Raw genomic sequence first — 27,901 nt, 5'->3', positions numbered from 1 at the left:
AATTACACATAACTACATGTTTAGGTTTTGTAATTCTTCATATGTATTTGGGATCAAGTAACAAAATAATTGTGTAATGGTTAATTAATTAGGTATTTTTATGCAAAAACACAGTTTATCCATATCGAACCTGGGTCTTCAGTGTGACCAGCGAATGCTTTGACCACTAGGCTACCTCACCAGCATGGGTTACTGAAGATCAATTCTAAACCCAGGATCTTCTTGGGTCACTCAGGCTATAACAATTGACTGCAGTATTTGTTTATAGCGACATTTTGTTTAATGGTAGCATGTAACAGTACACTACAATGTGCATGAATGATAAGGATCTCCATAGTCATCAAGTGAAACTTTTCATGTTTATTCTGGGCTGCAAAGAGTCCTGTCCGAGGTGAGACTGTTGGGTATTGTATCAAGCATGTCTGCTAAACATGTTGGGTCTTCACCCATTCTCATGGGGAAAAATGACTTCGTAAGAGTCGAGATCTCATGGATAGTAGTGTGGGTTAACATCTCATAAGTGATGATTGGTTCATCACAACCGATCAATCATTGAAAATAATTGGTTAGCGTAATTTATCAAATTTTCCTGGTTATGTTTGTTAATGCACAAAAATAAAGAAAAACGTAGTTCTTTCGATTTTTTTGCAAATTGCACAAAATGCATTTGAAAATTTTACATCTTTAAAGGATGACTAGTATGTTAGGAACATAAAGTTCCTGGAGTCTCAAAGATAAATTCAATCCTGACTTGGAACAAGCTTGTAGTGCTTATAAAATGTAACAGACAAAACCAACCTTGTGTAAAATACTATTAATGAAAACAAGTGTTCCAAAATTGTTTGTGTTCAATTATGACAAAACATGATCGATTGCATAGTTATTGCGACCATCTTTGATTATTTCAATTAATCGGACCACCACTAATGGATAGTACTGCAACCTGATAAAGTGAATCATACTGCTTGATACTTCACATGTGACAATACTGTCATCAGACCAGCCTCATACCCAACAGTACTACCACAGTATACACCCAGCACTGGTAGCTACCTCCACCATTACTATATTCAATACTTGATACATAGCTACCAAGCTGTTCTAAGTCTTTTTGCCATTCTAACAAAATGAATATGCGAAAATACAAGATTTCTTTTACATTGATTTTACATTGACTAAATAAATATATTGCCTTCCTAATGAGTAACTGTGAAATCCATGCAGCTAAAACAATATTTCTAATGGATAACAGTGGACAAAACTTTAGATGTTCTAATATCTTAAACAACTGAACTAATTTGTATTAAAGATAGCTTTGATTTGAAAGTATCCTGAGGTATTTCTCAACATCCCACTCTAGACGCTTCATAGTAACATCTCTTATGTCTAAACCATACATGTTCTTTGGAAATAAATTGAGTATAAACTTGAAACGAATATGAACTATTTACATAAGATTAAGATGTTTACAAAAGATTAAGATTTTTCACATAAGGAGCTAACAAAAGCCATATTTGATCTGAAACATACAAAGTTACTATTGAGAAAAATTGTTAAAAACCAGAATATCTAAAAAAAAGTCCTCTTTTTAGTCCTCTTCACCATTTTGAACATGATCTAATCCCAGCAGAACACTTATAAGTAACTGTTTACTTTGACAAAGAACAATGACTTTGAGTCTCAATTTTGTCCGTAATAAAATTTTCATATTCATACATATGAATTTACGTTTAAAAGAAGTTGTTAAAAGACACAGTTGGTTATTAGGTTACAATTATTGTCAAAAAATACCCAAAAACACGTAACGAAATTCCAAATATAACACTTTAAAACACACTGTTGAATAACACAATCAAGGTTGAAGATCAATCATACTGTCACTTCCAGGACCATAGATGACGCAGATCATATTTCTGACTGTTACATATCTATTGAGGCAACTCAAAACAAACAAAGGTATGGCTACAATGCTCAGAAACAATAATAAAGATGTATTTCCCTAATAAACGAACCCCAAAAATAAAAGCTATTTTAGGGAGCCCAACTAAATCCTGGTTAGCCTTGACCTTGACTACAGTGTTCACTGCTAATCCTCTTCCCCCACCAGCTGTACAGACTATGGAATGTTGCGACGTGGCGACATGGTGATGATGATGATGATGATTCTCACAACCAGCCAATCAGCTCAGTTTACCAAGCTCGGCCTTTCGGAAAACTTCATAAGCAGTATAGATTAATGAGTCTATGATTCCAGCAACTGTGAACGTTCCTCCAACAATGGCACATACCTGAAACAGAAACAAATACAAGGATGTTTTTTGTCCATAAAACACAGAGCTGAAATATTGCAGCCACACTGAGCAATAGTCCATCTATACGGTGGCAGTTGTTAAATAATCCAGATCAGATAATCTTTAATTGATATTGAGATCAATGATCTGTACATCTAAAATGACACAGGATAAAGCATAGGGCTGCGCAATATAACCGGTTTACCGGTATTTACCGGTTCAGACATGAAAACGATACGTATTGCGATACGCTGATCGAAAACTGGTATTTTGACTTGAATTTGGAAAACTTCGTAACACTCGGAAATCTTCGGATATTTCCTTTTTTCATTTGTGCCAAATATTATTCACATTTTTATTTTTAATCATGAATAAAAGTTGTTATTAAAGCTTAATCAAGCATAGTGATTTTGCTGTGTATTTGCTCTATAAATCCAGCATTACCTCGCGATTATAAGTTATGTAGTTTTTTGTTTAAAAATACTTCATGTAATATATTGCAATACATATCGCAATACATGCTTTCGCATCGCAATATATTGCAATATGAAAATTCTCTGCAATACCCACCCCTAATAAAGCACCCTATACATTCCATTGCTTCGAACAATAAGACTAGGCTGCTTGGAACCAACCTTCCTCACATCCCTGCAAGATTCCATATCAGAGGCTACATAGCAAACACATTCACAATAAGAGGCTGTTCAAAATTGATGGCTAGGGGGTGGTAATGATTATTAAGGAGAAACATGAAGCATGTACACTCTGAACAGCCCCCCCCCCAAAAATTTATGAACAAATTAAGAACACACACCCCCCTCTTTTGTTCAAAAATTGTTGACCCACCACCTAGTACATGTGTACAAAATTGATGACCCCCTTCCTCCCCAGAACAAAATGGGTGATCCCTTCTTAAAATCATCATCACCACGAAACCACCATAGCTCTAAGACTACATTAAGTTTATGTTAAGATATGTTAAGGTACGGGAGTTACAGCTTAGCTCTAAGATTGCTTTGTACAAGGGCACTCTGGTCCACTCATGCTATAACAAAGAGAACAAGAGACTTTCCACTCACTGTTGTCAGGAATGTATAGAAAGGCTTGCGCTTCTCCTTGTGCCGGACAGTGATGGGGCTAAGGTCGTATCGGAACCAGATGGCTGGAACCGCTGCACCACCATGATGATACTGTACTATATCCTGCAGGTACAATATGATGCCAGTTAGTATAAACTTGTATCACGCTAGGTGAGAATGTTAGTCCAGTTACGATTCACGTATTCTTGTATTCGGTGAATCGAGCTGCACCCCATCATGAATTCAATTCATTATTCCTGGTCACCTGAATCAAATAGTTTTTTATAATGAGTGTTTTTCACTTGGAACTTGTCTTTTATTTATCAAAGAGTGATATGCAAGTGGAATATTCACTAACCATACAGTAGCATGACCTTGTGTCATTTTTCCAAGGCCCTTACTAGTGAGTGAGTTTAGTTTTACGCTACACTCAGCAATATTCCAGCTATACGGCAGCAGTCTGTAAACAATCCAGTGATCAACAGCAGGAGCATCGATCTGCACAGTTGGGAACATGTGTCAACCAAGTCAGCGAGCCTGACCACACGATCCCGTTAGTCGCCTCTTACGTCAAACATGGGTTACTGAAGGCCAATTCTAACCCGGACCTTCACGGGTCGCCCTGACTAGTACGGTCATTAGGCTACAAATGGCATTGTCACAGTGTATTGCTTTTTTTGCTTTCCTTGACATTATTAAAGTATTCATGAATATATATTCATATCCATTACCCTATTTTTGTGAAACATATTGTATTCACCTCATAGTTTATTCATTGCAGCCCTAGAGAACACAATGCAATATCCCTGTAACATTTACTTAACATATGAAGCTTGTAGCATTCCCTGCTTGGCCAAGTCCTGGGTATAATAATCAGGGTTCGAAAATTCCACTCGTTCGCTCCTATTGACCAGTAAAAATTTGTTTCGGGCAAGTGAAAAACATAATTTGCTCGTCCTAGAGGACGAGTACGTTTTCTGACCCAAATGTAACATTTTTCTTTTTCCTTGAAGTTCAGCTATCTTAAATGGTGAATGAATTCAATTTTGTCAAAGATTTTGTACAGAAGACAAAGTAAGTAATGTTTATTGTAGTTTTATTCCAAGCAAACATTTTGAAATAAAATAATTTAAATGGTTATTCATTTTGATGCATGATCTATAGGGAAAGTACAATTTTAGAAGGACGAGTGGAAGTTCGTGTTACTCGCCCTACCAGTACAAGGCGAGTGCAGATATTTTAATTTTTCGAGCCCTGATAATGTTCTGTGACCTACCCTATAGGAGTATGTATATTGGTAAGGGTATCTGGCAGTGCCTTGTATATCTTCATACACAGTAGGCACCACTCTCAAGATGTAGTCGTGGGTTGATAGGGCTGGAACAGAAACAACATGGTATCAGATACATGGAACCACCCAATTAACCCAACCAGACAAGATGTAGTCGAACCAGGACAAGATTGATTGATAACGCTGGAACAGAAACAACAAGGTATCAGATACATGGAACCACCCATTAACCCAGACCCTGACAATCAGAACCTTCTTCTTGATTACTGCTGGGTACACAAAGTGTCACTGTTCCACAATCATGATTTCATTTTTAATCATCATCCAATTTAAGATTTCATTATAGATGGGAACCAGTCAATACTACATTAACATAATCTGTAGTTTGGTTGGTTCATGGCCGGGAAGGTTCAATGAGCGTAGCCTTCGCGGTACTTGCAAGGCAATGTTATGGCTGAAAGAACACAGCGCGCCTCACTCGGAGGCTCTGGCAAATTACAAAGAAAACAGGATTAACGGGGATGCTCTTTAATTTGGGCACCTATAAAAATATATATAAAGTTATTTACACATTTTCACGTCTATTCTTCATTACACATTTTCCTTAATTCGACATTAGATAGTTCACTTTTAGGAGTCTTTCCTAAAAGATAAATGAGGAGTCTTTCCTAAAAGATAAATGTATACCTTACGAGTTTAAATCTTTAAATATATTTCTGGTTATGTATGCTGATGATCATGTAATATTTTCTGAATCTGTTGAAAGGTTGCAAACACAGTTGAATTCGTTGTCAGCTTATTCCAGACGGTGGGAACTTGAAGTAAATATTGCTAAAACAAAGATAATGGTCTTCAGAAGAGTTGGTAAATTTAAATCGTCAGAACATTGGTTATATATAATGGTTGTGTCCTGGGGTTGTTGATATGTTTACACATTTCGGAATAGTTTTTAATTATGATAACCGATTCTCAAAGGCACAGCTTCAGTTGTCTGACCAGGGTAGGAAGGCCCCTTTTTTAATTTGCAATAATATCAGGTTGCTCTCTCTCAACCTGGAATCTCTTTTTTATCTTTGATTGTTATGTTGGTAGTATGCTATCTTATGCGTCTGAGATATGGGCATATAATAAAGGCTTAAATATTGAAAGGTTGCATTTGGATTTTTGTAAAAGGTTGTTTGGAGTTAAGAAATCAACTTGTAATTCCATGGTTTATGCCGAGTTAGGTCGTTATCCGCTCGTAATCAAAAGGCATTCTAAGATGCCTAGCGGTTAGAACAATAAAAACAAAAATACATTATCAGACAATAAAGGTATAGCTTTTTGATGACATACAATTGAATGACGTTATCCCGTCACTGCGCCATTCTAGTGTGCCCCCTCGTAATAGAACCATTTTACACTACGTCACAATGTAAGCGACGTCACGATGCATGTCAGTTGTCATCGCCTCCTACAGTAAACTACTGCGTTGCATCCCGTTTCTTGGTTTGCAGTTGCTTCACTCACCTAACATCACTGGTGGAAAGATAACGTTTATGTTTTTTGACGTTTAGCGACACGGTAACGTTCGCAATGTTTACATTCCCACAATGCAATCGTGGAATGTCGCTTGACTACTCAGCTTCGTCTGGATGTACTGATCTAAACATACGTTGGTAGTAGAAATGCGACGTTCACATGGTTTACATTAATCACAGATGTAATGAAAATAATTTAGAGAAGATATTTAATCCGAACGTAATCCGTCATCAAACTGTTTATCATTTGTTTTTCTGGCTGGTAACGTTTGTCTTAACGTGTGTGTGTTGGGGGGAGGGAGGAGAGGGAGAGGGAGAGGAGAGGAGAGGGAGGGAGAGAGAGAGAGAGAGAGAGAGAGAGAGAGAGAGAGAGAGAGACATCAATAGAATAGCACGCCAGTTAGCCCTGTGCGAGGATTCTTAATTTAGGTCACCGACACCGTCGTTTGTTTTCTGCCTTAAATTAATCGTAATTATCCTTTGAAAGTATTAAATTTGGCATCTTTGAAAAGAAATACAGTTCGCTCTACCACCATGTATAGTGTAATAAAACACACTTTCGCCCTGAACTATTATGACGTCAAAGCACTCGGACGCAAGGGTCCACGTGCTTTAACCATAATAGTTCAGGGCGAAAGTACGTCCGAGTGCTTTGATGTCATAATAGTTCAGGGCGAAAGTGTGTTTTATTACACTATACATGGTGGTAGAGCGAACTGTATTTCTGAAATAAAGCATGATGAAATATTGGTGTAAGCTTCTTATGTCTGAAAATAGCGTTTTACGGGGTTGTTATGAGTATTTGCATGAGGAGGTGGAGACCCGTGGTGTCAAAAATTTGACGTATCAGGTTAAAAGTATTTTGTCAAACATTGGATTAAGTGAAATATAGTTAAGGCAAGAATTACCACTAGATTATCTAACAGTTTTAAAACAAAGAAAAAATGATCAGGCTATTCAGTTTATCTTTAATGAGCTGTCCAACTCATCGAAATGTGCAATTTATAAAAATATTATCAACCCGTGTACAGATAACAGTAATAAATGAATCGAATACTATAACAATGTTTTGAAAAGAAATCTATCTACTCCCGACATGGATTATGCTTCCCGGCACCGTACCTTTAGCTTTGGCGGTACTCCCCTACTCCCTTGGAATTTAGCTCTCCCATGAAATCCGAAATATACATTTTAGCCTTCCCGGGCCATCTGAAAATTAAATTTTAACCTTCCCGGCACGACACCATAACTACATAAATTGGTAATGCAGATTGTTTTAAATGGAAATTAGCTCTCCCAGGGTCGGAAATATACATTTCAGCCTTCCCGGGCCATCTGAAAATTAAATTTTAGCCTTCCCGGCACGACACCATAACTACATAAATTGGTAATGCAGATTATTTTAAATGAACAATGTTCAGGAATCAGCTGATTTCTATGCGAATGACTGCAATGAGAGGGTGGCATTGGTTTACACCACTTGCAACAAAATTCCAGTCATAAGAGCATGTCAAGATTGTGGAAGTAAAGTAAGAAGTGGTGCAGTTATTTCACGCTTACCACCTTTGCAAAACTTACGAACTGACGACATAAAGGTGCTACCCCACACATCAGGAACTTACGATTAGCTTTAGACTTGTCCACTTCCTCTAAAGAGTTGAAAGAGCCCTTTACTGTCTGAAATTGAGATGAAACAGGTAAGATCTAAGGAAATGTCACACCTAAATATCACTTGCATTTAGTCTATATTCTAAATCTTTATGTTCCCCATCTTTATGGGGAACAGTCTGAAACACATTGTAGCAGAGATATGAACTTCTTTGTATGTGGAGCTTTATATAAAGTAGAAGAGTGAGTGAGTGAATGAGTTTAGTTTTACGCCGCACTCAGCAATATTCCAGCTATATTGCGGCGGTATGTAAATAATGGAGTCTGGACCAGACAATCCAGTGATCAACAGCATGAGCATCGATCTGCGCAACTGGGAACCGATGACGTGTTAACCAAGTCAGCCAGCCTGACTACCCGATCCTGTTAGTCGCCTCTTACGACAAGCATAGTTGCCTTTTGTGGCAAGCATAGGTTGCTGAAGACCTATTCTACCCAGATCTTCACGGGGATAAAGTACAAGAGAGCAAAATACATATTTCATCCTGGAGAACACAATGATATTCACCAAATTCTTTACCAGAAGAATTAAGGTCCTGTATCCAAAGTTATCATAAAATCTTACAGTGAAGTAGGCTTCACAACTTCCATTACTTCACAGGACCCTCATATTTCCAGTATGGCCCTTGAAATTAGTAACTGAGACCCCTAGTTTTGCAGGTGATGGTAAACCCTACTATGTACCATGATGTACATTCCACTATACAGAAACATAATATACTTAAGTCCTTTGTTAACAGTATGCTAGACATTTGGCTATGTTTATACTTTATGTAATGTAATTCAGAAACAATAGTATTAATGTGTACTTGAAAGACTGCAACTGGCTGCAATGTAACTCAAGCTGTTAGGGCCAATGACCTGCATCCATACTGATTAGACTGACTGAGTTTGGTTTTACGCCGCTTTTAGCAATATTCCAGCAACGTCACGGCGGGGGACACCAGAAATGGGCTTCACACATTGTACCCATGTGGGGATTCGAACCCGGGTCTTCGGCGTGACAAGTGAACGCTTTGACCACTAGGCTACCCCACCGCCCCTCATACTGATTAGAGATGATGATAAGAAGATGAGAGAATGAGGGTGGTCCCCCCCCACAAGGTTGTCTCCCATTTGTTACACATGCCAGTTGTTACAGAGTCAGGTTGGGGGTTAATTACTGCTATACCTACAACATTAATGGACTAGCCCAAACTGGCAAATGGATCAGAGGGATTAAGAGCAAGCAGTTTTGATGTTTTTTTACTCAAGAAATGTTTGTTTGATTAAAGATATTTTTATAGTTAGCATTTAATATGTACATTCAGTTGTATCTATCTCTAGATGATTTCATCTTCTCAAGGCAGGATTAACTATTTAGTCGAGTTAACTCAACTATATTGAGAAAATACATCATTTACTATAATGGCTGGGGATGACCCTTGCACATTTTATATGTTTATCATTATTCACCTAATAACCTTGCACATTAACCATGGCTGGACTCCTCTACAACAAGTATACAATATGACAGAAGAATGATGAACTTCATATACAAGGATTTGCAAACAAATGCAGATGATATCAATGAAATGATATTTAGTGCTAATCAATTGTGTTGCCTTCTCTTTCTATGTCTGTAACGAGTATGGACTATCCCATTCTTCACTAATAGGTAATAGGTGTGTGCATGGGTCTGTGACCTTATGTGTATTGGGGTATGTAACAATTGGCATGTGTAACAAATGGGAGGATACCACACACACAGTGTTGTGACCCACCTTCCCTTCCTCCATCTCCATCCCGAACCGTAGCTTGTGTACCCTGTGGTTCATGTCAGGGTTCTGAGGCTGGGCTGCTGAGGAGTGGGTGGAGACGTGGAAGTTGCCTGGGATCTGGACAGCAAGGAAATTATGTCATAGGATTAATAGCATTTCTTAATATTTGTTGTGAAGAAAACAAATGGTCAAAGCACAACAATCCACACTACTGGGTCACAGTGACACACAATCAACTATTGTTTGTTTGTTGTTTAATGCCACACTTTGCAACATTTCAGCTATATGGTGGCATTTGTTTGAGTGGCATTCTAGAAGTTGGTGGTATAGAGATGACAAAACTTTATGGATGATAAACTTCCTTATATTTGCAATAGCAACGTTTTGGTATAGCTTCTTATACCGTTTTCAAGGATATGGTGGAAGTCTGAATAATCAAGTCTGGACCAGACAATCCAGTGATCAATATGAGAATAGATCTATGCAGCTGGGATACGATGACATGTGTCAACCTGACATGTGTCAACCAAGTCAGTAAGTCATCCAATCCCATTAGTAACCTATCACGACAAGCATGGGTTACTGAAGACCAATTGTAACCCAGCAGCAGCATGGTGAACACATAGATGAATGGACTACATTACCTTATTGATGAGGAAGAAGGACTCGAACCTGCAGCCCTCACCACCAGCACCTAAGGGAAACTTCTGTGTGTTGTCCTTGAAGCCGACCTCGTGACGCCCCATGTCATCTTGAATGTCCAACCCAATATCTACAAATATATCCACAAGGAACTTGTCAAACCAGCAGGATACTACACTCTTAAAAGCACGCAAGATTAAATGGAGCTGGATGCTGTCTTCACCTCAGAGTGTAGAAGCAGAAACTGGATTTAAAGGGACACTCTGTGATTGCAAGCAGGAGGAAATGGTAGGGTGCAAACATATCTATGAATCTGTAAAACTTATTTTATCTAAAATGGCGCATATCAATATAAACTGAGTCTTAAATGCACATCTTGGTTATTCAACATACAACGTAGATTACAACCAAGACACAAATGGGACAGCCTCAACAATAGCCACATGTGTTGGTTGTTAATTCTGACTCAACAGCAATTTTAAGAAACAGACCAGACCAGACCAGACCAGACCATCAAATGTGCGATATTGTGAGCAACAACCCTCGCACAGGGATATGAGGACACTAACACTGAAGTCCTATACAAAAAGTGTCAACAACATCTTCATCTCATGCGTAAACTGAGATCTTTTAATGTTAACCCATCTGTGATGTCATCTTTTTATGTAGCATTTATTCAGAGTATTTTAACATTTTCCTTCCATTGTTGGTATGGGTCTCTCTCAGTTCATCTCAAATCTAAAATAGACAAAATTGTTAACACTGCAAGTAAAATCGCTGGAGTCAGATTTGAATGTTTATCATCAATATATGAGCGGCAAATCGTGAATCAAGCTGTCAAAATCATATCTGACCGTACTCACTACTTAAATTCGGAATACAACCTCCTCCCCTCAGGCCGCCGCTACATAAGTTCCAATTGTGAAAACTAAGAGAGCCCGTACATCCTTTATTCCAAGTACCATATCTCTCTTAAACAAATGTGAAGATACCTAAATCAAAGAATTTATGTAAATATGTTTGGTATCTCTCTAATGTGTCAGTAGCTCTGCTGATGTAACACAAATTCCTGAAAAGGCATTAAAGTATTATTCTATTCTATTCTAACGACCCAGTCACAAAGCCTTGGCCTGCTAGGGACATGTCTAGCCCTGAATCCTAACATGGGTTGTTTTTTAAGAGAGCTAAGCATGCAAGTTGAGGGTCCTTGTTCTAAAACTAGTGATAAAAGTAACACAAATTGGGGCTCTAAGATTCTAAAATACTAGCAACAAACCAAAGGACACTGAATTTTGTACACTGCTGTAGCTAGCCTCACCACCACCCCTCAGTGACGAATGCTGTACATCCAGCACCGTTCATGACGATGTACTCACACTGGCACTCCATCTTGTAGAGGGAGATGTTGATAAAGACAGGGATCTTCTCAGAGTGCTGGACAGGGTCCTCAACACTCAGCTCGCTGATACTGAAACACCGAGCAGTGGCTACTGAAACTTATGGTGCCTTGGTATTGTATCTGATTCTAAGTGTTTCTAAATTTATAAATGTTGATATCAATTTTAATATATTTATAGGCTTAATTTGCAATTATTTAGACTCCATATGCATTGATGTTGGCCATTTTGTAAGGGGTGGTTACCTTATTTTCATGCAAAACCAGACTCAGAAATTGATTTTTATTTTCAATGTCCATAAAGATGATCTGTTTTAAACTCCTTGAAAGTTTTGAAAGAGTGCGAGTGTGGCCTTACGCCTCTTTCAACAATATTCCAGCAATATCATGGTGGAGGACACCAGAAATGGGCTTCACACATCGTACCCATGTGGGGAATCGAACCCGGGTCTTTGGCGCCACGAGCGAACACTTTATCCACTAGGCTACCCCAGTACCCCTTGAAATGAAATATGGCACATGAACCATTCATTCTGGATGTCATTTCACAAAGTTATGACCATCTCAATTCCTATACCTATATCACAGACTTTTGACAGTAGCGGCATTACTATTGCTTTGTGAAAAAGAACCCAGATTAATGTTTCTCACAACCAACAAGTTCAATGAGTTATATCACATTCACACCTAAGTACTTACACCTCTGTGTTGATGAAGAGCAGCAGCTCGGAGCAGAACAGGAAGGTGATGAAGAGGACGGAACACACAGAGATGAGAGCACCTGTTGAGGTGGGCTGGGTCAGGTCCTTCGGAATCTTCCGATACAGGTCCAGTCTGCAGAGAAATAGGTCTTTCATTAACAAAGCTCTTACTTAAGACCATGCTTGTTCTCTAATTGCTTGGAGTGAGTGAGTGAGTGAGTGAGTGAGTGAAGTTGGAGCATTATAATTTAATCAGAAGACAGCATAGCATAAAATATTGCTTTTCAGTTTCACCCTTTCAACCAGTGCGATTATAACAACAGCATAAAAAGGAATCTGTGCAATAGCAATAGTACTTTGTATCACCTAATGATACTGTCAAGTGAGTGAGTTTAGTTTTTACGCCGCACTCAACAATATTCCAGCTATATGGCGGCGGTCTGTAAATAATTGAGTCTGGACCAGACAATCCAGTTATCAACAGCATGAGCATTGATCTGCGCAATTGAGAACCGATGACATGTGTCAACCAAGTCAGCGAGCCTGACCACCCGATCCCGTTAGTCGCCTCTTACGACAAGCATAGGTGCCTTTTGTGGCAAGCATGGGTTGCTGAAGACCTATTCTGTCCCGGATCTTCACGGGTCGATACTGTCAAGAGAGCAAGGGGTAGAAGTATGTTTATATCCTGATAAAATACTGGCACAAGTTCTGTTTCTTAAAGCAAAGGCAAGGAACTCAAGTTCCATGAACACACACCACACATTGCACAAACTCCACTGTTTATGTTTCAATCAGACTTCATATAAACTCAAGTGTTTGTTGTTTAACATGTTTAGTTTAAGGCCTGCAATTCTGATACGTGCAAGGTTCATACGTTTGCTTGTTGTTTAATCAGCATTATTCCCGCAGCATGGCAACCAGACAATCCACTGATCTACACCATGAGCATCAATCTACGCAACTGGGACACAATGACATGTGACAGCCAAGTCAATAAACCTGACAACCCAATCCTCTTAGTACCGTATATGACCGTCTATAAGCCGACCCCATGGATAAGCCGACCCCCCAAACTTGACCCTCAAAATCAGTGTCAAAATCATATCTCTCATGGACAGGCCGACCCCCCGCGATGGGTCGCGGCCAACAGAGACCAGAGTACCTGGTAAGTATGTTCCATCAACGATGAGACACCATTACGAGAATATTACATAATAAAGATTACCGGTGTTTGTTTACCTTTTTTTAACGATCACTGCTTGCATCAACAACGAGACGCCATTTGGAAAGTGGATATACAGCGTAAGTGTTGGTGAGAATATTACATAATAAAGATTACCGGTGTATTGTGGCAACATGTGTTTGTGTTCCTTTTTATATCCCGACGATCACTGCTTGCATCAACAACGAGACGCCATTTTGTGAAATCGGTGAGTATGGAGAGAAAAAGTACCATCGGTAAAGAAAAACTGAAGTCAACTTTTGTTTCAAAATATATTATTTAAGTGTCCATATTTCATCTATATATATATGAAAATAAGAAAAATAGTCCACTAACAATAAACACTGACATTTCTGCAAAAGAGATCTGAGATTTTCACAAGTCATCGGCCGAAACCCATCAAATTCCGTGTCACTGTCCTCCTCATACTGTAAGTCGATCCACATTATTCAAAGAATTCACTGTCATATATATTGTGTCTACTCACGGATCGAAACGAAGTGTAGTTGACAGAAAATGCATAATATATTTTGCTTCTCTAAATATCATATTTATTGTAGCAACAAACTGGCTTGCTTATTTTACCCCATTCAACAATCACAAACTGATCACCGCCTCGTTCCATGTCACGTGCTTACCACGTTCATGATGGTCCGTATAACCTTAGAGTTGATTATATATTTTTTACATAAAAACTATTACACAATGCTAGGATATATTTCTTTGGGTTAAATGATAGTATTCAATCAATAGAATTCATCCCGTTATATTATTGTGCATGTTTGAACTTGTTCGCAGGGAAACGTGTGCACAGCTGATTGCTATTTCCGGCTTTGTGTACGAGACAAATACGCACGGTAATCTTAATTAATTTATAGAGCAAAAACTGTAACTAAAATTACATAATGCTAGGATATATTTCTTTGGGTTAAATAACGGTATTCTGTATTATATTTTACTGATGACTGCGTCAGAATTCGTCCCGTTATATTATTGTGCATGTTTGAACTTGTTCGCGGGGAAACGTGTGCACAGCTGATTGCTATTTCCGGCTTTGTGTACGAGACAAATACGCACGGTAATCTTAATCCCTGCGGGGGCGCGGTGGGCGAGCTGGCCAAAGCGCCAGGCTAGTGATCCAGCGAGGTTGAGGTGTCGGGATCGAGTCCACCTGTGACCGGGTGTAAAAACCTTGGAGTCAACTTTGTGTGCAGACTCTTTCAGTGTTGTCACAACCCCTAGTGTACAGTACACAACCCTGTGCACTTAAAAGAACCCACGAATCCATTGGAATATGACCAGATGGTGGCCACATGAATACGTGCAAACGCCTAGTTGCGGGTATAGCAACGTGCAGTAAACATGGACAAAGTACTGTGACTATGTGTCCCAGTCCACCCAGCTGTGAATGGGTACCTCGTTAGGATGAGAAAGTTACAATAACTCGGTGCGCCTAGTGGCTGCAAGAGTTGTATAGTCCTCAGGGAGTTGAGATTGATAATGTGATGTGCCGTTGAGATTGACATCCAATGATCGAGGGAAAAAATACCAGCGCCTTGAGCATGCACTAGTGTGTGGATATGTGCGCTATATAAATATCCTATAATAAATAATAAATAAATAAATAATAAATAAAACAATGCCCAGCAAATCAACTTATAACTTAAATGGTAATTAATCTTGTCTAGTGATGTTTAATTGCAAATTTGACGTCTCTACTGACAAAGTCGTCTTCTGTTGTTAGTTCACGCGAAGTGATACGATGTTGTTTTCTTACCGCTGGAAAAAAGTTTGACGAAAGTGTAACTCATGGATAAGACGACCCCCTTCTACAGACTGCTTTTTTTGGTCCTCAAAATTCGGCTTATAGACGGTCATATACGGTAACCTCTTTGACAAGCATGGAAGGCTGAAGACCAATTCTAACCTGAATCACAAGTTTCACTCTGGAGTACTGTATCATATGACCAAACTAGTGACCATCTACTGGACGAAGATACTTGCTCGTTATCTAAGCATTTTTGTTTAACTTGATTCTTTTTCAAAACATAGCATAGGTAAGTACTCATTAAAAGATCTACGAGCGGTTTTCAGTGACATGGTTTTGATCCATGTGAATCTCATCTAATCATTCATGTTGGTGTGCCAAAACCTGTTTTGTAAAAGTAAAATAGTACTGAGTGACACAAAGTACTAACATGAATGGAGATATTTCAATTTCAGTTGTAATAGACATGATAGAAGTTCAGAAAATTAGCACTCTCTGAGTGACTGACTGAGTTTGGTTTTACGCTGCTTTTAGCAATATTCCAGCAATATCACGGCTGGGGACACCAGAAATGGGCTTCACACACTGTACCCATGTAGGGATTCGAAACCTGGGTCTTCGGTGTGACGAGTCAACGCTTTAACCACTAGGCTACCCCACCGCCCCCAGCACTCTCTGAGAATACCTAAAATATTCCTGGTAAAATATAAAGAAAACAATACTCAATTAGGCATACACCTACCATTTTAAACAACTTGAACATCTGTTACCTGTAAGTGTTACAATCATGTATATATTTTTTTAGAATCGATTCTTTTCATATACGCCCTGTACACACCACAGATGTTTTCAATCAATAAACACCATGTGCATGCAACTGTCTGTACAACCTAAAAAAGCCTGTAAAGAGACTGTAAAGAGACAAAAGCCATCAAAAGAAATCCCGATTCATAAAATAACTGCATGGTGAGTATGAGAACAGATAAAGAAAGGCTTGTCCACAGACAGATAACACACTTTACATGATTGTAGTCCCACATACACTTTTACACCCACCCACACACTTTTATACACACCCACACTCTCCATCACATGCATGCACAAACAGGTGCATGTACACACAATTGCTTATGAATTGCACAGAGCAAACTATAATATATATTGACAGGAAAGAAACCACTCAAGCAATTTCAGGATAAATCAGTTTCTCAAATCAAAGAATGCAGTCGAATCACAACCATCATGGTCGCCACATGATACAGAGGCTACCTTATCCAACTTAGTGACAGGCCATTTTCTTCTACAGTGAAAGCACTTCTAGTCGATTATGAAAATATTTTGATTTATTCACTCATCTTGGGCCATTGGGATGATAGTCAAGTATTCAGAGTATTTGATCGTGTATGTTGCCCAAAATATATACTTGCTGCCCAGGGCAGAATGACCGGTATATTACATTCGGCACTAACAAAATGGTGAATTTTGTACGTCCACAGGTGAAACTGTATTCCATCAGCTTACTTTTGTCATTATATTTCTGATTAAAAAAGAGTCAACAAATATACTCACTGAGTCATATTGCGAGGGATGACTGTATTAAGAAAAGGGACAAATGGTGATCGTGGGTCAGAAAATGTCTAGGGCTGGGACGATACACTATGTCACGACACGATACGTATCGCAATATTTTACCTGCTATACGATACGTATCACGATACATACACCTTTTATGGTTTTACGCCACTTTTAGCAATATTCCAGCAATATCATGGTGGCAGGGAACAACAGAAATGGCCTTCACAGAAATCCCACCCAAGTGGGAAATCGAACCCAGGTCTTCGGCGTGACGAGCAAACACTTTAACCACAAGACTACCCCACTTATTAGCAATGTAGCAGCCAATACTAGAATTCTTACCACCCTTCTAATCGGACATCTTGTTCATGTGACCAAACAGGTTAAGCTGACACGGTAAGGATATCATCAGCGGGATGACTCCACACCCTGCTAGCAAACATACCCAATGATCTGAAGCCGACCTTCAGACTAGGTTGAGGTGATGTCACTTCACCTAATATTTGTTGCACTGTGACATGTCATCCCAGGATAAAAGCACCAGGACCTAGATTTTCGAAGCTCTGCTAGTGTTAAGATGGTCGTAAGCACCATATATTAACAATAACTTACGACTATCTCAGCTCTAAGATAGCTTAAAAAATCTAGGCCCCAGACTTTACCTTAACTTACAAAGGTAATAAATAAATGTTACGGGTCCTTGCTCATTAGTGTCCTGTAAAGTATTGACATGATGTAGTGTAGAGTAGGTTCAGTTAATTACTTCAGTGACTGAGTGAGTGAGTTTAGTTTTACGCCGCACTCAGCCATATTCCAGCTATATGGCGGCAGTCTGTAAATAATCGAGTCTGGACCAGACAATCCAGTGATCAACAGCATGAGCATCGAAATTACTTTAGAGTCCACGCATGTGGACAGTTGTCATGACTGATGGGTGAAATTACAGATACGGGTAACTAGTCCTGATGCATGGTTGGTACTTAGGTGTCGCTTCGTACACAGTATTTGTGGGTTTCTGTATCCATTCTCCACATTTGTGCGTACTGGAGTGTGTCACGTAAAACCCTGCAGTGTGATATATGCTCTTTTAAAAATCTATACTGTGAAGAAAAAGTTAAGCACCACCCAGTATATTTTGCCAATATAGGTTGTCTCATAGTAAATCTTTCACAAAAAAAACCCCTATCATAATTTGGTTTAGTACTTTTAGTTTAAAAACAAAATCATTATGGAAATTATCTCTTACTTTAAACAGGATGTATGTGCTTTTGGAAAACATGCATTTTGTTTTCCTCAAAAAGGGTTACGGGTACCTTATTTTGAAAAGTGAAAATCAGAAATGACAGTTAAATGGTCACATCATTGTCATTTTTGACAAGTGAAACCTAAGTTTAATAGTGTTGTATGAGCAGAATAGGAATAGTTATTTTGCTTTAAAAAGCAGTGCCATCATATCCTAAACAATATTTCCTTTAATTGTAAATACAAATGTTTATGATATCCCTAAATCAGTTACCAGATGAACCTTCTCTAAATATGGATAGGTCTTCCCAATTATTTCAGCCTAACATTTCCACAGCTTCACATCTTAGTTTTGATTTTGATTTTATTCTCGGTATAGTTTGAAAATGAATTTTAAAAAAAAACTATTTTCAGATGGCATGTGTACAAATTCAGAAGCCAGTAATTGCTTATTTGGTTGATTAAAGATGGCTCATCATGTTTGGATGTGTCAATATTTATCCCAAACATCTCCTAAACATATATTGATTTTTCATTTCACATTGCAACCCTGCCATGGAGATGCAAAACAATTTGAACAGTTGTCATTAGAGATGATTCAACAAGATTTGAACACAGTAACATCTGAACACAGATAGTTTTGAATCCATGCCACCTGTTGCAGCGATTGTCGATGAAGTGTATCTAAGTGTCAGTTAGTTACACCTGCTAGGGCGGCACAATGTAGATAAAGGGATACGACAACAAGGTGATTGCTGTAGACATTATCGACAATTCATCTTAGTCAACATTGTATTGTTTGTAGACATAAGCACAACATGCAAACATCGTTCACAAAATATACTGCCACAGACATAATAGAGTGAGTGAGTGAGTTAGTTTTACGCTACACTCAGCAATATTCCAGCTATATGGCGACAGTCTGTAAACAATCGAGTCTGGACCAGACAATCCAGTGATCAACAGCAAATGGGTTACCATGACATGTCACCCAAGTCAGCGAGTCTGACCCTCCAATCCCGTTAGTCGCTCTCACGTCAAGCATGGGTTTCTGAAGACCAATCCTAACCCGAATCGTCAAGTAAGACTAAAAGTAAAACATTGTGCTGAGGAAAGTAAAAATACACTGATGGTAGTTGTAACGGATGAGTAATATTCAAGGTCTATAACTCTGAACCTGTTCTTATTGTTTTAAGTTAAACTTATGCTACAAATTGGAACTGAATAAACAGAACATTTTAACATGGTAAACAGTTTTGTCTCTCTCTGGAGCAGGATTGCTACAAATGCAGAACCTGTGAAATAATGTTTACACATATGCTCTTGACTTGACTTAAAGTTGTGTCTATGGCTGCTGTTCCTGAATACACTGGGGCAGGCTTTGAAGCCGTCAGACTTTTGCAGGATTTGTACATAAAATGTTCTTGTTATTTCCAACACCATGTGTGAAATTTAAACACTGGGAAAACATGCCCTGTGATAATTTTCTCTTCCAAGGAACCTATAATGTTTGTTTCATCTTGACAAATAATTATTTTGATATTTGTTTTACAAAGTACAATTTTGTTTACCATGTTTACTGTCAAGAGATTCATGACTGCATGTTTTCAGGTCAGTGTCAAAACAATGAAAATGGTGGCCTTGTCATTTTTTAAATAACAGAATACAAACAATATTTCTATTTTCATGGCAATAAGTCTTTGTAAATGGAAACTATACTGTGCATGATGAAAGCAAAATTCCTCTACAAATGAAAGGATTTCTATTCTTTGTCTTGTAGCATAAAACAATAAACTTGTTTTAATAACGGCATGAGTGAGTGAGTTTAGTTTTACGCCGCACTCAGCAACATTCCAACTATATGGCGGCTGTCTGTAAATAATCCGAGTCGGGACCAGACAATCCAGTGATCAACAGCATGTGCATCGAAATAACAGCATGATGTCCGTGTCGACACAGTATAATGGTACTTTAAAACAGGTTTGACACTGAGATCCATGTCATCAATAGAGCCACCGATAACCAATAAAACAGCGTGACCCAGCAGTCGGAACTGTGATCCTGATACAAGCATTATACACATCACTGAACAGCTTCCAGTAAATGTCCAACCTGCTGTCACAATTACCATCAGCAGCTTAAATAAGTGTACATAATTTCCCAATAAAACTGATGAAGCATGGCTAGTTTGTGGTATCAGCTCTCCATGACGCAGTGTTATCACACATCTGTATATCACACACATGCCCCAGGGCTCACTGTGGAGGTTGATGCAAGATCACTGACAGATAATTTACAAGACAGGGTGTTGTTGCTTCAACATCAATCTTACACACAGACATTTTAGTTTGTATTTCAGCAACAACAGCAACATAAGCTCTAGGCCAATATGCAAATACATTTGCTTCTGAAAATTTTATGTCTGCATTAAAAATCACTGACATATTTTGCAACTGAAGTCTACTACCTAATGCATAGATCACGTCTACTAAGACAACATGACTTGCAATACAGTCTGGGCACAACTGATTTTAGACGATAGTTCAGCTTCTATTTATTTAGTCCTATGGTTTGATGTTTATCATAATTTTGCATCTGCTGAGTTAATCACTTCCTATCAGTGACACGCCAAGACTCAATGGATACAAACACTGCTAAGACTATGTCCAATGGTATCATGGTCACCAGAAATGGGCTTCACACAATGTACCCATGTGGGGATTCGAACCCGGGTCTTCGGCGTGACGAGCCAACGCTTTAACCACTAGGCTACCCCACCGCCCCCATAATTTCTGAGTAAAACACATTCAGGTAAGATCATGTGACAACTTTTTGAAACCATATTATGTCTCTTGATATCTATTTGTTACCTTGGCTTGGTGTGTTTTATGGTAAGTGCAGTGTATGAAATAAGGCCCGTCCAACCGCCCGAGACGGTCTAGATTCGTGACGGATAGCCTAAATTTAGAGCTAGCCAGTCCGATGGTCTGGTAAAAATTTTAAATGTTCCATACATCTGAGTAAATTCACCATATTTGGTCTGGTTAAATCCATTTTGTCTGGCAGGATTTTTGGCTTATTTCATACACTGGTAAGTGAGTGTTAGTGTTAGAGATATGAGACAATTACGCACATACTCCCAGGCAGTTCTGATGCATTATTTTTTTGAATTAACTTAAGAGAAAATATGACAAATCTGCCCAAAACAGCATATTGTGTACATTCTCCAGCCCAGCATACCACCCTGTCAAATTTTTAATAATATATATCAAACGCTGATGAAATGTACTTTTTCAAGGAAATAAAGAATTGACTAAACTGAATACTACACTGATACACTGTCTGAAAATATTCATCACTTTGAGCCAAGAATTATTTTGAAAAAACATTTTTCACCGAAATCAGAATTGAATAATTGGCTTACGAGTTAACAACAAAAGCAAGCATTGTACAATTTCTGCCTGTTGACTGACTGACTGACTGAGTTTGGTTTTACGCCATTTTTAGCAATATTCCAGCAACATCACGGCGGGGGACACCAGAAATGGGCTTCACATATTGTACCCATGTGGGGATTCGAACCCGGGTCTTTGGCTTGATCTGCCTGTTGAAAATGAGTGGTATTCAAAACCTAATAAGTGATGTACTGATGACCAGCCTAAACAAATATAATAAGTTATATTTAGCAGTATTCATCTGATGAAGAGGTAATATACCACCCTAATTGTCGTTCCAAACAAAAACTTGCATATATCATTTGCATAAAGGTTAACATGACCGTTATCATATTATATGTCAAACGACTATCAACTATATTCCTGTTGGGGTGTTATACCGAGACTACATGTAGAATAAAGTACACTATTAGACGCCAGTATGTCGTTATTCCCAACCTAATTGCTTCTGTTTACAGTACCAAGACACTGTCCGGAAGGTTAATGTTCAAAAGACGACACCAGGTTTTATCACAATGCACCCCAACAGTAAAAGCATTGCTCGGCAAATTCTGACATTGCAGTGATAAAAATCTGGGCTCCCACAATCGGTCAATGCTTCATTGTGCTGTGGTATAACGGTATGTCCACGTGCACTGTTTTGACAGCTGGCCAACAATCGTATTATTTTCCAGCTGCGAGGATTGATTTGCATGCCGCGCGGCATCAATAATTGGACTGCAGCTGATAAGAACCCACACTCACCGCCTGATGTCGAACTGCATGCTTGTGATGAGACGTCGTGAATGACTTGTAACTGTTATGCTTGTCTTTTCCACCTGTGGCAGAGGATAGTTCCGTTACCGGCTGCAAAGTTGTCTGACATGCGCTGGAACGTGCGTGGCAGTGATTGGTTAAACACAACAAAGGGACAGCACTCTAATCGTAGCCGAACAGCTTCTAGCCTTAGCAAGGATTTATAACTTATTATAAACCTTTAACTTGCATTTCCAATGACTCGTATATTTCCGTATTTTTTAGTGCAGTGCTGTACACTAAATTATATTTATACTACATTATGTTTCAGTCACTTACATGACTAACCCGGATCGTTACAGTAGTTATTGGACATTTTACGTTGTTGTTGGATTAAGGAAGTGTTTAGTTGTAAGTGATATGTTTGTAAGTTTACATATACATCGACACCTGCTCGCGCACGTCGAGTTCCAGAACTACGTGCTATTCTATATGCCTACTTGTAGACTTACATCTAGTCTTTGATGTAAACATATTGTCAGAAAGAAGAAAACTGTCAACATTTTTAGATTACAATATATTGAAAAATAGCAAAGATACTGCGTTCATTTTCAGAAACTGCATTAGTCCATACATACGACATATTCTAGACTTGCACGGGCTGTATTAGATATGTATTTTCATATTTGCATGACTGCTAGACACCCGCAGTAATATATAGATGCCAGACCCGTGAAGATCTGGGTTAGAATTAATTTATTGGTCTTCAGTAACCCATGCTTGTCGTAAAAGGCTACAAACGGGATCGGATGGTCAGGCTCGGTGACTTTGTTGACACATGCCATTGCATCCCAACTGCGTAGATCTATGCTCATGTTGTTGATCACTGGATTGTCTGGTTCAGCCTCGATTATATACAGACCGCCACCATGTAGCTGGAATACTGCAGTGTGCGGCGTTAAACTGGAATCAAACGAAAACTATACAGGCCATATATCAGCGCCTTGAGCATGCACTAGTGCGTGGATATGTGCGCTATATAAATATCCAATAATAATAATAATATTAATAATAATATATAATAGACTTGCATGGGCTGTACTGGACACATCTGCTTCAGGATCTGTATGGCAGACTCAGCTACAGGCACATCTGTCGAATGGGAACATACCCTCAAGCGAAGTCTGGGGTATGTATGGCAAGGCAAATCTACTTCAACGCATGCGACTGTCGACTCGCAATGCCCCCATATAGTCACCAAGCCGAAGAATATGAATCCATGTTTGTCGTTATGTATGGTGTAATAAAGAGATGTAACAACTGATGTTTCTGGGGCTTTATTTTGAAAAACTAATTTTTACATACACATAAATACAAAATAAATTCAAAGAGATAATTGTGCTCAAGTGCTGATGTAGAATAACTATTGCATATCGAGGAGTTGAACGTTTCCAGTCGGTATAAAACCGTCATGAATCTAGGTGTGATCTGTGCTATTAAAAAGCGTCATTTGTGTGTCAAATACAGGTTCACTTATCGCAGTTCATAGTCTTAATGGTTCATATGCTAGGTGCATTGGTTCACTCATGTTCATGAACCACAGTAAACACGAGGAACTGCATCATTCACAACCAAAGTATATTCTATTTCCAACATAATAATTCGGCGAGATTTATAACTATGAACTTTAAACAAGGAACAAAAACGTGAAGTGAAGTTCTGATGAGTGATGCTTGTGTCTGGACAGTCCTGTGTGAGTGAGTGAGTGTGGTTTTACGCCGCTTTTAGCAATATTCCAGTAATATCACGGCGGGGGGCACCAGAAATGGGCTTCACATATTGTACCCATGTGGGGAGTCGAACCCGGGTCTTCGGCGAGTGAGTGAGTGAACATGGTTTTATGCCGTCTTTAGCAATATTCCAGCAATATCGCGACGGGAAACACCAGAAATGGCTTCACACATTGTACCCATGTGGGGAATCGAACCCTGGTCTTCGCCGTGACGAGCGAACGCGTTAATCTCTAGGCTTTACCACCGCTCCAGACACAGAGACCTGACTCATCGAGGAAGGAATGAAGGGAAATCATATTATAATTTTCACGTTCAAAGCTATAAAAGCTTGTTCACATTTCGCAAAGCTCTTCATCCTGCAGGAGAGATCACATCGACCTGGGTGCCGTTGTACAAAGCGATCTTAGCGCTAAGGTCACCGTAACTCAATAAGCCTTAGCTCTAAGGTTGTTTTGTACAAGAGCACCCAGCATCCCCGCTCGGACAAGGGTGACTGAATCTTTTCAGGGGACGTAATTGGCGTGGCCTAAATCATTTCACAGCACTGTGCATTGCGTAGACGTGCAGATTTATAGTTAGATTAAAAAGGTTGACCGTCTGTAGGAGGTGGTGTGAGAATATGGCAACTCGTTGCACGATGCCATCAGGATGGTGTGTTCGTTTTGGCTAGTGTCTTGCCACAGTAACATAACGGTGGCATATGGCAGATACCCACTGGCAATGGCTGTGAGAATAAGCCTCCATGGTTGTGGTAATGGAGGGGGTTAGGCTTCATAGGTTGTGTAGTATGATCCATTTGGCAGATTGTAACATCTCCTTGATGTCCCTGGTAGGTTGCCTAACATAAAGGGTGGCAACTGATACTCTCCATGGTTGTCCATCAGGGTTAGGCTTCAGGGTGGTCAGGCGTTGAGCGATTGTCTGCAGGACGTATGTTGGGATATGGCAAATATACCATACCACCAGGGTGATGATGTGGTGGTATATTGCAACAGTAACATAACGGCAATGGCAGATGCCCACAGTGAGGGTAGCCATTCCATGGATGTGGCTCTGGAGGGTTAGGCTGCATTTGTTGCAAGGCGTGATGCATTTCGACTTTACCAGTTCCTTGATGTCCTTTGTCTTCCATGGATGCTGGATTTTGTCCGCCATGATTAGGGTGGTGAGATCTTGACTGACTGCCTGCGGGAGGACTGTTGGGATATGGCACATACACGCTACCATTTGGATGATGGTGTGGTGGTAGGTTGCCACAGTAACAGAGCGATGGCACTGGCAGATACTCACTGTGAGGACTTTCACTCCATGGTTGTGGCACTGGAGGAATAGGCAACATTTGTTGTGTGGCGAATTGCATTTGGCTTCTACCAGCTCTATGGTGCCCGTTGTCTTCTATTGATGGGAGTTGTGCATCAGGAGTAGGGTACTCTGTTCTTGACTGACAATCCGCAGGAGGCCTGTTGGGATATGACATATATACCATACCATTTGGATGATGATGTGGTGGTATATTGCCACAGTAACAGAACGGTGGCACTGGCAGATATCCGCAGTGAGGATAGCCATACTCTGACTGTGGCACTGGAGGGTTAGGCTGCATCTGTTGCCCGGTGTGCTGCATTTCGACTTTACCAGCTCCGTGATATCCCTTGCCTTCTGTTGATACTGCATGTTGTCCACCGTGAGTAGGGTGGTCAGGCGCTGACCGATTGTCTGCAAGACGTATGTTGGGATATGGCAAATATACCATACCACCAGGGTGATGGTGTGGTGGTAGATTGCCACAGTGACATAACGGTGGCACTGGCAGATACCCACTGTGAGGATAGCCACCCCATGGTTGTGGCACTGGAGGGTTAGGCTGCATTGGTTGTAAGGCGTGTTGCATTTCGACCCTACCAGTTCCTTGATGCCCTGTGTCTTCCGTTGATGCTCGATGTCCACCATGAGCAGGATGATCAGACCGTGTTTGACTGTCTATTGTGGGAGTGATATGATACTGCACACACACGATACCATAGGGGTGGGTGGGTGGCGGAACACTGCCACAATAACACCACTGCTGCCCACTAGGAGGAGGAGAGACAGGGTCGGTTTGTGGACGATAAGGCTCCGACTCTTCTTGCTTGTTAGGATGTGTTTCACTACTACCATCTCCGTGTCCTTTGTCTTCTATTGCTTCGTTACCAATCATTGAAAATCAGTTGTGTTACCTAAAAGAAATACAGAGTCTGTCAAGAGGAAAGGAATCGATGCTGAATTGTATATGAATACGAAAAGCATATTCGTTATATTCTCAAAAGTAGGAAACAAGTACATAAATATCAACAGTTATTCTTAATTTACAACTTGCGAAAACAGCAGCTTTACGCCACTTTAGCAATGTTACAGCAATACCATTTTGGGAATCGAACCCGCGTCTTTTGCGTGACGAGCAAACGCATTATCCACTAGGCTACGCCACTGCCCCACGTACCACCATGTTTTCTCATACGTTTTCTAGCAAAACGTGCCTACTACTACCTCAAAGTACCTTGCCTCTATTCGTGATCGTCTCAAGCATAACCTACAGATACTTTCGCTATCATGACAGCATTTGAAGTCCAATGACATCGAGTTTGAGGAAACTCATTTTTAAGAGACAACTTAAAAACCATATAGTCCTAAATCCGACGCTATGTTACAAATAACATTTCATTAATATCTTGTTTAATGAGATCAATTCCAGGTTCATAAACACATGGCTAATGCAAGCTTTTAAACAGTAATTGTCTCAAAAGAAAACGTACCAACTTGCGTTGATCTTACCCAAGTCTTCAACTTACGGTAGTAGGCAAAGTGGTTAGTGAGTGAATATGGTTTTACGCCGCTTTAGCAATATTCCAGCAACATCACGGCGGGGGACACCGGAAATGGGCTTCACACAGTGTACCCATGTGGGGAATCGAACTCGGGTCTTCGGCGTGACGAGCGGACGGTTTAACCATTAGGCTACCCCACCGCCCCAGGGTAGTTAGTGACATGAGTGTAATATTTTCAGGAGCTGTATACAAACCTTGATCCATACACAGAGAGCGTGACAGGACTAGAATTGCTGATCGATCTCGGACATATCACGTATAATTACCTATATCTATAGTTCACAGTGCCACATCATTTTCGACTAAGCAAATTGATTAAAATATAAACACAGGTGAATCGTACACACAACTCTTACCACAGAGCGATATTTTCCTGACATGTTGCACAACCAGCGTTCATTTTTCTTGGAGCTAGTCCTAAACCTCTTTTCCCAGAAATCTTAATTTCGCTTTCGGTTTTGTAGACACGGTTGAAAGTTCGCTACTTTGTCCTTGACCAGCCACATTGTATGTGTGTGTTTGAGGTCACATGTGTGTCGTCATTCACAGCTTCAATGTTATGATATTAATATTGGTGTAATTAGAGGGTTGACTGGTAAGTTCTGAGCCTTCCATAGATGGAATTACGCGAAAGTGAAATATTTTGTTGTCGACATAACTTGATGTCGAGGTGTATCCGAAAACACTTGAGTTTAGTTTTACCGTACGCCACCTTTAGCCATATTGCAGCAACATCACAGCGGGGGACACCAGAAATATGGGCTTCACACATTGTACCCAAGGCTTTAACCACAAGGTTCCACCACCCCTCAAACACTTAAGTGAAATGAACGAATTGTTTCGCTGAACGGATGACACGTTACGTAATATCACATGCTGATATCAAAGACATTGAT

At 39.7% G+C, this 27,901-nt stretch overlaps 2 protein-coding genes across 2 annotated transcripts; both read right to left on the bottom strand.

Annotated features, from left to right (window-relative positions):
* Positions 1–830: 830 nt before the first annotated feature.
* On the bottom strand, positions 831–22,491 carry LOC124267562 (endoplasmic reticulum-Golgi intermediate compartment protein 1-like). Its single transcript, XM_046702509.1, has 9 exons — positions 22,358–22,491; positions 12,347–12,481; positions 11,628–11,719; positions 10,254–10,381; positions 9,613–9,726; positions 7,804–7,858; positions 4,647–4,747; positions 3,371–3,493; positions 831–2,288 (listed from the first exon to the last, which is right to left on the bottom strand). Exons 1-9 carry the CDS (start codon positions 22,375–22,377, stop codon positions 2,181–2,183), a joined length of 876 nt encoding a protein of 291 aa, XP_046558465.1. The 5' UTR covers positions 22,378–22,491; the 3' UTR covers positions 831–2,180.
* Positions 22,492–25,027: 2,536 nt separating this feature from the next.
* Positions 25,028–27,476, bottom strand: LOC124267587 (extensin-2-like). The gene is made up of 2 exons (XM_046702542.1): positions 27,362–27,476; positions 25,028–26,357 (listed from the first exon to the last, which is right to left on the bottom strand). The coding sequence occupies exon 2, from the start codon at positions 26,336–26,338 to the stop codon at positions 25,028–25,030; it is 1,311 nt and encodes a 436-aa protein (XP_046558498.1). The 5' UTR covers positions 26,339–26,357; positions 27,362–27,476.
* Positions 27,477–27,901: the final 425 nt, after the last annotated feature.

The sequence above is a fragment of the Haliotis rubra genome, unplaced genomic scaffold, assembly GCF_003918875.1.
Source record: "Haliotis rubra isolate DU_JTF1 unplaced genomic scaffold, ASM391887v1 Scf132, whole genome shotgun sequence".
Classification (NCBI taxonomy): domain Eukaryota; kingdom Metazoa; phylum Mollusca; class Gastropoda; order Lepetellida; family Haliotidae; genus Haliotis; species Haliotis rubra.
The sequence above is the reverse complement of the archived record's forward strand: the minus strand, read 5'-3'. Positions and strand labels throughout refer to the sequence as shown.